The sequence below is a fragment of the Ceratosolen solmsi genome, unplaced genomic scaffold, assembly GCF_000503995.2.
Source record: "Ceratosolen solmsi marchali unplaced genomic scaffold, CerSol_1.0 scaffold10, whole genome shotgun sequence".
In the NCBI taxonomy this organism is placed as follows: domain Eukaryota; kingdom Metazoa; phylum Arthropoda; class Insecta; order Hymenoptera; family Agaonidae; genus Ceratosolen; species Ceratosolen solmsi.
In genome coordinates this window covers 11,958,388-11,973,050 of record NW_011948412.1, presented here as the reverse complement: position 1 = coordinate 11,973,050, position 14,663 = coordinate 11,958,388, and the positions used below count along the sequence as shown (strand labels likewise).

At 38.4% G+C, this 14,663-nt stretch overlaps 1 protein-coding gene across 1 annotated transcript; it reads left to right on the top strand.

Moving 5' to 3' along the window:
• Window positions 1-2,178: 2,178 nt before the first annotated feature.
• unpg (homeobox protein unplugged) lies at window positions 2,179-13,140 on the top strand. The gene is made up of 4 exons (XM_011503016.1): window positions 2,179-2,241; window positions 2,572-2,770; window positions 10,687-10,979; window positions 12,550-13,140. The coding sequence occupies exons 1-4, from the start codon at window positions 2,179-2,181 to the stop codon at window positions 12,937-12,939; spliced, it is 945 nt and encodes a 314-aa protein (XP_011501318.1). The 3' UTR covers window positions 12,940-13,140.
• The last annotated feature ends 1,523 nt before the right edge of the window (window positions 13,141-14,663 follow it).

The window sequence follows — 14,663 nt, the reverse complement described above, 5'->3', positions numbered from 1 at the left end:
CTCTCTCTCTCTCTCTCTCTCTCTCTCTCTCTCTCTCTCTCTCTCTGTCTCCCTACGTTACTACTCATAACGCGGGTGGCGTGCCACTGTGGAGAGATCAGGGCGTCCAAGATGGCGATTGCGCGTCCGCAGATTTGTCGAGAGCCTATCATTGGCCTTTCGACATCGAATAAGAGAGCGAGATCCGAGGCCACACCCCCCCGGCTTTTCTCACCGGCAGCAGCTCGAGCGCGAGCCACAGTCGGCTGAGTACTTGGCATCGTAGCACATCGCGTTACTCGGCCACTCTCGGAACTCACAGTGTTCGTTTCAGTCGCGTCAGCTGGTGACGAGAAACCGGGGTGCTGCTTTTCCTCCGTTTCTCGGCTCCCCCAGGCAAAGTTCATCCCGGGCGGATGGATTGTACGACACGAGTGCGATTGTGTGTGCCAGAGTGCGCGTCGTTGATCGATTCGCGGGTTGTTGCAAAGCAGTGATCCGGCTGTCCGCGATGAATCGCCTGCGGGAGACTGGCAATTAGTTAGACTTGGGTAACAGTTGGCGGCAGCTGGTAACCGATCGTCGAGCAATGATTTATAGGGCCATGTAGCTGAAGTGGCCCACTCGAACGAATCAGCAACGAAACTCAATTAGCGCGCCTTCGATGCATTAGCATCGCGAGCCGACGACGACGAGGACGAAGAAGCTCGGTGAGGCAGGCGAATCGATCGTCCATCGACAATTCGGATGTAAGAACGCGCAGCCATCAGCCGACGACGATTATCCCGTTGTTCGTCATGAAAGAGATGGAGCCGATCACGGAGGAGACGGACCTGGACGTCGGCTCCGCCAGCGAGGAAATTGAGACGATGGACCTGAAAATTCGCGCCAATCCCAAGCCATTCACGATCGAGAGCCTGATTGGTGGTAATAGGGGACAGGGTGCGCAGGAGGCCAGCAAGGACAATTACGGCGACAAGGGCCGCGAGGAGAGCAATCGACAGAGAGAATTTTTCTATCAGCAGCATTGTCTTGCGACGGCCACCGGTGCTTTGCCAGGTCTGCCGCTATCTTTCTTTTACCTCGATCCGCTGTTAGGAAATCTGCCTTTGTCAATTTGTTTTCCATCGGCCAAAATCATTCGCCTCGACTTAAATTGCGCCTTGTATTTCAATGAGCTTTCATCAATGACAAATGCCAATTTAATGAAACCCTCGCACAACATGCCCAGCCATATTCATTCACGATTTATATAATAACAATAATAATAATAATAATGATAATAATAATAACAACAACAATAATAACAATAATAACAATAATAACAATAATAAATAACAACAACAACAACAATAATAATAATAATAATAATAATAATAATAATAATAATAATAATAATAATAGGCTATTATTCCTGTACACGATATTTCCTTTACTATTATTCCCTAGGCATTAATTAATTATTAATAAAATCACTCTGGACGCGAATATCAGAGACTTGTGTACTCTATAGTATGTATTTTCGGTATTGGCTCGGTGATTCTTTAGAAGAAAATTTTGATAACGTTGGACGACAAGCTCGTGGAATAGTCGGTGAAGCTATTAATGCACGATTATGATAATGTTGCGTTAATGATAACGATCGATTAAATTATAATCTCACGCGCGAGACCGTCAAAATCTGAGCATCAAAATTTCTACGAAGGCAAATTAATTAAGGTTAAGCAAGGCAATCGATTAATCGTGCTATTACGACGAAGAGGATCGCTCACACCATCGTTCCGATAGACCGTATTTTCATACTTTCAGAGACAGCAATGCGAATCGAATTACGAATCAAGCCTGTTGTTGTGAAAAAAAAAAAAAAAAAAGAAAAAAGAAAAAAGAAAAAAGAAAAAAAAAAAAGAAAAAAAAGGAAAGAAAAGACGAAAAACAATAGGAAGAAAGACAGAATGAATGAAAAGAAAAGGAAAGAGAAAGAATCCCTAGATAGGATGGCTCGATAAGTAATAAGCGATGAAAAGCTAAGGTAAAGTGGCAATTTCAGTAAAAGGCCGACGAAAGAAATGTTACATAGCTTCCATGCAATAATAAGTCTAGCCTATTATTATCGGTCTTTTACATTTACATGCGCATAATGAAGCGCACATAATGCGGCGCGTATCTATAGAAATGGGATCAGTTTGAAAATAACCCGCTATGGCTGGTCTTGGAAGCCAACAGTGTAAGAGCCGCCACTTGCTGGTAGCTTGGAATAAGAAAGTAGGGTCGAGGGTCGAGGGTCGAGGGTGTAGAGAGAGCTATAGGAGAGGCAAACGCCCTAGGCCATTGGTTCTTATCTAACGCGGGATCCTGGCCGCAGGTCTGGCGATGCCGCTGAGCTTTTACAGTGCCTGGCTGCAGCCGATGCGCGTGTACGGCTCGACGGGAGCCTGCCTTCCTGCCTCTCACTTGACTAGCTACGCCACGGGTCATCATCACCACCACCATCATCACCACCACCATCAGCAGCAGCAGCAACAGCAACAGCAACAGCAACAGCAACAGCAACAGCAACAACAACAACAACAACAACAACAACAACAACAGCAGCAGCAGCAGCAGCAACAACAACTGCAACATCATCAACAGCAGCAGCAGCAGTTGAGCTTGGGACATCTCCAAAGCACGGCCTATCCGGGTCATAGGAGCACCGCCCGACTTCTCTCCTCCGTTGCCGGCGGTCTCACCGACGACAGCGAGGACGAGGGCAGCCTTTCCCCGGTCCACGACCTCTCCAAGTCTCAGCAGGGTGAGTAGGGCGCGAGATACCGCGACACTGTCGACTGTTACGACGACAAAAACTAAGCGAGCGCGATCCCGGCACTACTGGTGCATCAGTGTTTACGAGGGCGGCAGTGCTTGTCCCTTGGGGGTGTGGGTTGGGGGGGTGGTGGGGGGGGGGGGGGTGAAGCGCCTCTTCAAGAGCAAACGAGTTTGAGTTTGATTGGAATGGTCGGCGCGCTTTGCTTAGTTAGCTTGAGCGTGCACGAGGGTAATTGCGCGATGAGGCGAGGCAAGATATTTATTTATTTCAGTTTCAACAAGTTGAAAGTACGGGATCGTAAAGTGCACGATAATTTATTGATTTTGAAGCCTCGACGATCGTCGAGAGCCCATTACATGTTTTCAGTCCGATCCTACGCACTACCGCTTAACACAATGATTTTGATCATTTAATTGGAGATGAGTCGAATGTCGCTATTAAAATCAATTATTAAGTATATTTGTAGTTGAACGGCGAGGTAATTGGTAAAAAATAATTTTAGTTGAAATATTTATTTATGATAAGTTTAATGTTATCGAATAGTTGACCCCTTTTCTCTATTTTCTCATTAATATTCATCTCGTAATCAATCTCACACTTATGCCTGTAGTAATAGATTTGATTGCCATTAACAATTAATTCGAGATATTAATTATACGCTGTTTGATATTTGCATTATTTGATAATTTTTGGTGACTCAAACTAATTCTCAGTCATTCTTCTCACTGAATAAGGAAACGAAGCCATCAGATCTAAATAGATGCGTATATTCATTGTATTGGTGTGATTTCACTCGCGATGCGTCATTTCATTAATAGCTCCGTAATTTATTCCGTTTCTTTAGTTTTTTTTTTTTTTTTTTTTTTTATTTTTTTTTTTTTTTTTTGTTTTCATTTTTTGTTTTGTTTTGTTTTTTTTTTCTTCCCGGTCTGACGGGGGACACACACAACCGCTCATTAAGCTATTACGTTCTTCATGGGTTTTCATGGCTCCTAAAATTTCCTTGAAACAGCATTCGAATAATCTGTCTTTAGTAGTGAATTAAAACTTTTAGTTGTCGTAGCATGGAACGGTTGATTTTTCGAAACAGGTTTGGCTTCAGAAAATTCCTTTGATGACATTATCATTCTGCAATGTAGGTAATATATTATTTATACAGCATAACGACCTCTTTCTTTCTTTCTTTTCAATGTTATATTTACTCTCTGAGGCAATTTATTGCAGATAATACATATTACCATTAAACCGCATATTTTTGCTTAATTTACGCTCAGTAATTACATTATTCAACATTACTTTGAAAAATGCCAGGCCGGTGATATATTAAAGTAAGGAAAATTATTTTCGAAATTAACAATCATTTGCAGAATATTTTTCGACAATATTTATCCAGTATATTCAAAATATTATTTGAACAATATTAAATGAATTTTTACGACAATTGCATTCTGTTTAAATCCACATTCACTAGGGCGACTAGTGAAATAGTGATATGTGGGCGAACCGGGAGTTCTTAATGCAATTGCAATTTTATTCTAAATATGCAACAAATATAATGAGGTGTATAATATAGGAAATAGAGAGGCAGTGTATTGATTTTGGTATAATACATGTACAATGATTAGCATCGTCATCGCCTTTACTTAGCATACAAAAGATCTTACAACTACCAGTCTTTCAACATTACACACGATATTAGAATGTCATGAATTAGCTTCTCCGTGAAATTATTCATGCACTGTTTTACGCAACAACAAATTACGAACAATACGGAACATCAAATTATCTCCGATTCTCTCATTAATATACTTTTTTTCTCTTCTTCTTCGTGCTTAATAATAGATATATTACAAATATGTTAATTCTTGTAGTTTTGTCGCTTTTATTTCATAAGTAATAATCCATTGGTTTGACGACTCTTACAGAACGCATACAAGCGCTCTCGCGCACGCAAGCACGAACACACTAACGCACACACATACACGAACAAACACACGAACAAACGAACAAACGAACGAAAACAAAAAAATAAGCAAAAGCATCTCTCATACGTGTACTTTATTAATGAAAAGTAAACGTTGCTAAAATTATTGTATGACGTCATAATTGCCGATACAAATGTACAATATATACAACATATGCTATTAACCTATAAATTACAATCAATATTTGAAATTCTAAGTTCCTTCAAATAATCAATAACATTCATAATGAAATATTATAGCAATATATCAAAACATGAAACGGCAATTTAATTCGAAGATACACAATACATTATGAAAAACATGAATGGTCAATCGAATTATTAAAATATTTACATAGCCGAACGAACACGCGATTAAATAGTTTTCTCATATTTAAAATTGCAAATGTAAGATTAGATCTGTCGTTGGAAATCGTATAGTTTGGACATAGATCGCATCTTTCTGGCGACACGGTGTGTATCATCTTTAATGATTAGTGTAGGTTAATGTCGCTTGCTAAATCATGGTGGCACCGTTTCACAATGGATGATCGATCAACATTAGTAATCATTAGTGAAATTGACGACTCTTGTACGGAATATACACATGTATCTTCCAATATTGTTCGCTTCTTTGTTAAAATATAATTCATATGTTAATCTACATTATGCTAATAAGTAAAACAAAATTCAAGACTAAATCAAAAACTATTTGCTATTTGTCATGATTATGAAATGTGTCGAGTGAGTTATTTATTATAATTACATTCGTGTTAAATTAAAAATATAATTTTAATTTAAGTGTTCGCACTGATCTTGATGGAAATCTATAAAAGAATATCTATACATAATAGAGTCATTATGCTTTAAGAAATTTCAGCTTTACAAACAAATAAATGATTTGCAATGATTTTTTAATTATTACGATTGTAACTATGAAAGTAGTTTAGTTATGATATTTCGCGTTTATTTCACTACTAAATTGCACAACTAAAATATCAATTACAAAAATATAAACCAAGACATAATAAGCATAATTTTACGACTGAAATACATAATTCGAGCGAGTCAGGTAAGAAATAAAAGCCAATACTTGTTATAAAATAATTATATTTGAATATAATTATCAATAAATTATCATTACGACGGGAATGTGTCGTAGAATGAATTTCACGTTCATTACGATTACTCGGTTAAATTTCATTTTTAATTTTTAAAGATTATTTATTTTTTTTTTTTTTTATACGCGAGTGCCAAATGATTTTCTTAGCTATTTAATTTAACAATTTGATCAAACATGTCTTTCGATTTCTTAGTAATCAGCTCATGTAATCGTAAATGCACAGCCTCTGATGTGAATACATGATAAATACATCCGTAGGAAGTGACAATACCTTCTGCTGAAATTCTCACGAAGTAATCTTAATATTGTCGAGCACGTGCCCGTAAATATAACGAAAATGTTGATAATTGATTAAACTTTTATGGAGTTACGATTGCAATGTTTTGGCCCGGGAGATTCACTCACGCGTAGCACGGGTGAAACAAGTTTAAACGAAATCTGAATTCAAAATAAATTAATCAACTAATATTCCACACAATCTTCTTCCTATACGCTAAGGGAATCATTTATTATAATCGCTCCAACATTACGATAAAGGAAATGCACCTTTGAAGCGGTAAATCGCTCAGCTAGATAAATAATATCAAGCCTCTTTTCGGTATGCTCCGAAGTCACGTGCAACCACTTAACAAATCGGCAAGAGGATACCTAGGAGGTGATGTGTCAACGGCGACAATTAGCCGAGACGCGCCTTGGCTCGTTCGGACTCCAATCCGGTATAAAATAGTAATGGTTCGACCCGAGGCGAGACGACTAAGCCGTCATCGCCGAAACTCGCCAGGGCGATCACGTAGAAAGCGCGCATGAATGGTCGACGATAGGCGCATGCATAGTACGTGCGCTTGCTCGCTGGCGCGCTTATTGATGTGTTCCGCCCTGGGCTACGTATGCGAGTCGCGAACCCTTCCGGGAACTCCTGCCTCCATGGCTTATGACAAACCTATCGTTGTCCCGGTCGTTCTCGATGTCCGCGTCGTCGCAGTCGTAATCGTAATCGTCACTGCTGATGAAGGGGGAGGGGAGGGGGGAGGAGATTTTGGAACCTGATTAGCACGTAGAACCGTATAATCCACGCCTCGATCAGTCGTCGCCAACAACGACGACGACGACGACGACGACGACGACGACGACGACGACGACGACGACGACGCCTTTCTTCGCTCGCGCGCCCTGATGGAAATAGACGGAGGTATGGGCAATGGTACGGACGGAGATATAGACGTAGGTGTCGCATTGCCATCTTCTTATTATGTCTGACCACGTTCATCTGCATTTACATACTTGACATGCCCGCGGCGAAGGTCACTCTAATGTAGCATGATGGATCTTTTGTTTCGAACGCGATCAGCACTTTCACTATCGCTCCTCGATTTCTCACTCGCTTCGTTCTACCAGTGTCGATTTTTTTCTTTCCTATCCAATGTTAAGCCAAGTACTGATATTTCATGTCCGCTCGCGAACGGAGGTATAAGCGGAATCGTTCTTACGGCTACGACGCTTGATGAGATGACGTCAGATAATGCTAATGCAGCTTTCGGAAAGTCGTTTTCTATCGCGGATGGTGAGACTGTCGAGCAATCGTTTTAACGGTCTTGGAACAATTGCTTCCGGTAAAACGGCCAATCGATTGGATCGGATGCATCAATAATGCAGACGTCGCTGCCGCTCGTCTCGTCGTGAATTATATTCTCAAATACGGGTCATCGATTCTCAATAGCAACATATCCGCGGCCAGTTCTTAATTTGAAATTGTCTGCGTTATTACATACAGCGATAAATTGGTATGAATGGTGTCGGCGGAAGGTTGATGAGGGATGAGGGATGAGGGATGAGGGATGAGGGATAGGGTATGAGGGAGGGGTGGAGGGATGGAGGGACGGCGGGCGAGAAGGAAGTGGGGAGGAACGGTAAGGCGCTGTGGAGGGAAGAAGGAAGAAGAGTAACCATTAATTATGGCGAGACGGCTTTCCACGATGTGAACAATTGTCCGCGTAACTTTCTCTTGATGTTTGAAGAAAAATGTACCGCGTCCTCGCTGCTATTGCTATACCCGCATATTAGAGGTCTTTATACTGTTTATAATGAATCGATATCAATTGCAGTTTAAATAACAATATATTTTTAAATTCGAGTATTAATTATCGCCTTCATGTGAAATTCTATTCTTATCAGTAATGCCAATAATGCGAGGGAATCATTTATGTGTATGATGATTATAATTGTATTTCAATTATCACTTGGTCTTAATAATTAATAGAGAAATATACCGTACATTATTAGAGTATCGATGATACGTGCTTACTTATACTGTTAAGGAAGCTAAATTTTCATTACCTTTCACTTGAATTTTTTTCCTTTTTTAAGCCGTCTATTAAATTAAATTTGCGTACATTGCGGTTAAATTGTTATAAGCCATAAGATAAATATCGAAATATTCGCTTCAAGAAGTGTTATGCAATCAATCGATTAACTTATAATAAATGTAATACATTTTCAAATCGTATTTCGAAATCCTCATTTGATATATATTTAGTATGCGGCGTGTAAAATAAAATGATTTAATTTCATTTAATCCAACATGTATGAATGATTTATTGTAATGCCATTCTCAAGTTAAAACTTAGACTAATAATAATAATAATAATAATAATAATAATAATATGTAAATGTGTAATAATTGTAATAATAGTAAGTAATTTATAATACGTTAACCATTATAATGTTAACTAATGTACTCTACTGCTTTTAAAAACGCATAAGAATACACAAGTACTCCCATTGAATAATTAATGATTTTTACTCGACTGTGTTAAATTAAAGTATATTTTTAAATAATTTCCAACAATTTAAGAGCATAAAGGAAAGTTGAGTCTTGATAAATATTAACAAGTCCAAGCTTGAAAATGGTGAAAGATGTAATCCTTGCCGATTGACCTTATTTCCATACGGAGTGCAATTTTCATGCATAAATGCGCAATACATCATCCATTAAACTTATCAACTGCTATAACCGAATGTAATTAAGTGGTATACGTTAAGCGAGAGGTTTTATTATAGGAAAATTCAACTTTGGCGCGTGAGTTTGGCTTAAAGTATTCAGAAGGTACTTCTTCTTATATCCAACACACTTTATAACAAAGAAACTATCTTTTAATCATTAATATGCAAGCTTATAAAACTCACTAATATTAAAGACCGTTTTTATTGTTTTAATAGGGCATTTTTATATACTTGAGACTCGTGTTATTATAAATTAAAGCAGAGGATTAAATTATAACATTGAAACGCAATAAAAAAAAGGGGCTGGTTAAAGTAGCTCAGTTGATACAAAGATTTAAAATTCTTAAAAAAAAGTTTTTATAAATAAATAAATAAATAAATATATATATATATATATATATATATATATGCTTCGTATTCAGAAATACTAGAGATTTCGATAGTTCAATTGTATAATGAGAATAGAATATCTTTTGCATAAGCATTTTTCCCCCACCTCCCCGTCAGATTATAAACGATGCATTGATCTTTAAATGCACACCACATTATCTGCAAAGTTAAATTTTGAAAGAGCGAATCGAATGTCGCGTAGGCCCGCCAATCCACCATACATTTCCAGGTATACTTTATAAGCGCGTTGCACAAATGGCTTTAGCGATGACAAAGCGAGCGATGACGTATTTCCAAGTTCCGCGCGGTACAATGACCAACCTACAAAGAAGCGCGATACTTTCTCGTGTACGTGTGAGTTGCTATCGATTAGAACTACTCTGCTTCTAAGTCTAATGTCGCGTAAGGGAGGCGATAGAAAGAGGGAACCGAGAGAGAGAGAGAGAGAGAGAGAGAGAGAGTGAGAGTGAGAGAGAGAGGGGCGGGGGGAGAGGGAACGACCATCTTACATCACCGGAAGTCGACGACTCACAGCCTAAGCCCTTTGAAATAATTAACTTACAACTTCATGTATAGTTGTCGTGCTACGAAACGAAAGAGCTCGGAGCTTCGCGCTCCTTATGCGCTCGATGCTCACTGCGATAATAATTGCATTTTGTAAACTTATCGCGATACGTATGACAGTTTGCTATAATATTATACGGAATAACTTTTTCTTTGACTTAATTCGTACGACTCGCTCATTATTCCGGGCGTTACGTTCACTGGAAACTACGTGGTTTTGGAATCGGACGAATTAGGCAAAAGCCGGGGAGAAACTTCCTTGCAATGAATAATAAAATGCAATTTAGATGCACACGAGTGTAGATGAAACCGATTTAGAAAAGTTTAATTATAATTAATTCGAATATCGCGAATAGTGATTTCGTAAATTTATGCCTGCACGGCATAAAGTCGTATTATGAATTTTTTAAGAGCTCGTTAATAATTGTTTATGAGTAATATTTAAATAACCAATGCCTTAATTTTATCGAAGCTTTAAGAACGACTCGCTTAAAGCTTTATAGTCTCATAAATAATTCATCGTCGCTTTCACTTCCTGGGAGGTTTCAATTATAATGGGATCGATACTAATAGTCCGTAATATCGTTAAGAAAAGAAATATCAATGTCCCGTCAAGAGTGCGCGTCCTTTATTTATCAACAGGAATTGAAGTCTTTCCTTATGGTATACTACGCGTGCGTATGTTATGTTATAGGGTTGGTGGGGGGAGGGGTGGGTGTGTGTTTGGGATGGTGATGGGGATGGGGATTGGGGGGGAGGGGGAGCTCGGAGGATACGCGAGATTCACGTCGCATAGCTTAGGGTCCGTTTGGCGCCACCTCGCATTAGCCATTCAGGAGTCGTTTCCTTTGCATTTTGCAGGCTCGGAGAGCGGCCGCGCGTCCCCGGACATGAGCGAGGACGAGGGCGCGACAGCGACGGCTACGACGACGTCGATGGGTTTGAGCGCCGGCGCCGATGCTGCCCAGGGCATGGATGCCGGCTCCGGGAGCGGTGGCAGCGGGGGCCCCGGGGGCAGTAAGGCGAGACGCAGGCGCACCGCTTTCACCTCCGAGCAGCTGCTGGAGCTCGAGAGGGAATTCCACGCCAAGAAGTACCTCAGCCTCACCGAGCGCTCCCACATCGCGCATGCGCTCAAACTCTCGGAAGTGCAGGTGAGAACGAACTATTGGGCCTCAGGGTGATTGCGTAGCGTAGTGCCTTAGGCGCACTCGCTCCACCGTTTCTCTAATCCTCCTCGCAGTGGATTTCTCGACTTTTCACGAGTATTTCCGAAATTTAGAGATTAACGTAGTTGATCACTACTTCCATCATCGTCAAACATATAAAATATCCTTTTAATCTTTCCGCAATGGAGCTTTATTAAGTAAAATTTTATTAATAAAATAATTAAATAATGGCATTTAATCGAACTTTTTATTAAAACAAATCAATGCTATAATCTACGTGTTAGTGAAAATAACATTAAAGCGTTAAGAATTATTATTTACTTTTTTTTTTGGAACTATAAAGATAATTAGTTTTATATGTAAAATTAATTTGCAGATAATTGCAACTTAATTGCGCAAATTATTTCAAGATATTGTTGAATATTACTTACTAAAGTGGAGTTATTAATGCATGAACTTTTTTAAAAATGTATTTCTTATGTACAACCTGTTTTGATTTAGCGAGACTTGAGAAACTTGGTTAAATAAAAATACACAAAGCCTAATGTATGTCGAAGAGTAGGTAAAAATAATACATAACGGAGCAATAACCGAAGAAAGTAAATGCAATTTTATAAGCTTATAATTTCAGTATTAACGTTTCATTAGTTACACCTTTGCTTTCTAGCATTATTCAAAAATTATAATGTTTGAGAGAATCTTGATATCTGCATCGATCATTATTATCATCTCGTCCTCGTCGTCGTTGTCATCGTCATCGTCATCGTCGTCGTCGTCATCATCATCATCATCATCATCATCATCATCATCATCATCATCATCATCGTGATAATAATAACTGTAATTATCATAGCTATGATACGTACAGTATAAACTTAATTGTAAAAATATTTTTATTTTTATTTATTTTTTTATTCTAAAAAGACATTATTAATATCGAGAGTAAATTATTTCCAAGGACATTGTTTTTCTTTGAGTTAAGGTTGTTTTAAATAATCGATCTTCCCATTATTAACAATATTTATACGAATTTGCCTATTGTACATGTTATATGAAGCTTTTTCGCGTAATTGCGATTGTGAAACATTTGAGTTAATAAACACGTATGGGACACTTATTCAGCCACACTCGCTGATCTAAAATTTGGTCTGAGCCGTAGCCTTTTCATAAGTAAAATTCTCGAAACCAATTCAGCAGTTTTCAGCATTCACATTTATTTAAGCAAATTCTTTCATCTACATGGATCATGTCACGATACTTATAATAACCCGATATAAGTGGCGCACGCATCGATTTACTTTTACTCTCAACTAGATTATCGAGGAGAAAATGTGGCCCTAACGCCACAGTAGCCACAATTACACGTATCGGAATTTCCTTAAATGGTCGCGTAATTAAGGGTAAAGCTCGATCGAGAGCGGATGTTAGTGTTACGGAAGCCTCCGCATCTTCGAAGGTAGTTACTCGCCACGGCGCTTTTGATACACTAGAACGGGAGAAGTAAACGTAGGTAACGTGAGCAAAGTACCGACCCTGCCACTTATCTGTTTCCCAGGTGAAGATCTGGTTCCAGAACAGACGAGCCAAGTGGAAGCGCGTGAAGGCGGGCTTGACGAGCGGCGGCACGAGCAACCCGGCGAGTCGGCACAATGGCAGCGGTTCCGGAGGATCGCAGTCAAACAGCGGGCCGAGAATCGTCGTCCCGATACCGGTACACGTGAGCAGACTCGCCGTCCGCTCGCATCACCACCACCTCGAGAAGTGCCCCCAGCCGTCGCAGTCGAATGGCGCCGCGGGTCTCAACCTGAGCGTTAGCGGCCTGAGGAACGGCCTCGCGACCAGGATACCCACCTCGCCGTTGCCCAGCAGTGGCAGTCTCGGCCTCGGCTCACCCGGGGCACTCAGAGCCTTCAGTGCCCCCCAGTCCTCCAGCTCGGCGAGGTAGCCATCGGAGTAAGGACTCCGACGCGTCTTTACGTTACCTTTGCTCCTGCTCTCGAGGATATCCAAGAGGACGCGTGGCAATGTCAATAGCTTTTTATCATACAGCTTGCCAAGTGCCAAAAACTTTGTATTTAGTGTACGATGATATTGCGCACCGACGACACGGCGACGTCTACTTCACCGCCAACGGCTTTGACAAATGCGCCCGAGGATTAATTTAACTGTACTAGGCGTTCGGGCTCACGATGATAATTATTGTGGCATAATTTAATAGACTTTCATCGATTTAGAAAGATGAGGATTTTTAAATTACATCGGTCGATATTAAAATTCATGCTGGATTCGGTATCTCCAAGGAACAAATATGTAATTACGCACGTTGTCTTTTGTCTTAAGGCCTTCTTATTTACTAGTTAATTAATATTCTTGAAATTGTACTAAAATTGTTATTATAATGTAAGTAATTAAAAGTTTAGTAACAAGAGTTTTGGCATCGTGATACGAGGTAATACATATTTTTACGTATTAATAATTGTGCAGAAAGTGACTATAGAGACCTTTGTGTGTTTGTATATCGGTGTTTTTTTTCCTTTTTTGTTTTAATTTTTTTTAAATAAGTGTGCGAACGAAGTTAGATTATAGCCATAAACTTTCGCCTGAAAAATTGATTTTGTAATACATAATTATTAAAGGACATTTTAACCGAGCATTCACAATGAAATTTTTTTTTTCCTCAAAGAAGAAAAAAACGAGGATAATAGTCAAAAAGAAGTAAAACAAATTGTTAGGAAAAAATTTGAGCCTTAGAAATATTAGCCTTAAAAATTTAAGATTTAAATCAAATTTTACATCATAAAATAACATCAACACGTTCTCCTAATACAAATAATATTTGACATTTTTGTTTTTCAAATATTTTAATTTTCTATATTGATTTTATCATTAGCAAGTGACATTAATTATAATTTTACGTTGACTTTTTTATGATTAGACTAAAAGATAGCTTCACTGATCTCTAGAATTTTTCAATCGAACGAGTCTCTTATACCACATCAATCTAACGAACATTAAGAATAATAATATTAATTAATATTAACTCTGTGAATTACTTTATAAAGCAATTAAAACAAATGGTTGTAAAGATAGATAGATGGCAAACTTTATATTATAGACTAATTCGAAGGAATATTTGTTTATTCCAAACAATAAAAATTAAAAAGTGATTGTTATGTTGTTAATGGACAATTTAATACGGATCATTAGCGTTAGTTGTAGATGAAAATAGTATTGTTCTAAAATATTATATTTTAATAATCGATATTCACTTTAATAAACAAAAAAAAAGCAAAAAAACAAAACAAAACAAAAAAAACTGCCATTTATTTGTTATATTTATATATGTTATATTATTGAATAGCGTACAAGGCGCATATGTTCGTATAAAATGAATTTTGGCTATTTCTATGCTAATTTAATCGATGATTTTGCCAGATATAAATGTTAATATAATACCCGCATATTTTAACCATTTGCACATTTGATACGAGTACTTGACAAATAGAGAGTTGTAATGAAGGTCTTTTATGATACTCACACTATTAAGAATAAAAAGCAAAAGTCAATATATATATATATATACATACATACACATATATATGTATATAAATGTACGAGATATAATATCAATCTTAACGAATGCACATTAATAAATACCTATTTCCAGTG

Coding starts and splice junctions, on each gene's coding strand:
- unpg (XM_011503016.1), top strand. CDS start 2,179: ATGGCTGGTCTTGGAAGCCAACAGTGTAAGAGCCGCCACTTGCTGGTA. Junction 2,771..10,686: donor CCTCTCCAAGTCTCAGCAGG/GTGAGTAGGGCG, acceptor TGCATTTTGCAG/GCTCGGAGAGCGGCCGCGCG. Junction 10,980..12,549: donor TCAAACTCTCGGAAGTGCAG/GTGAGAACGAAC, acceptor TCTGTTTCCCAG/GTGAAGATCTGGTTCCAGAA.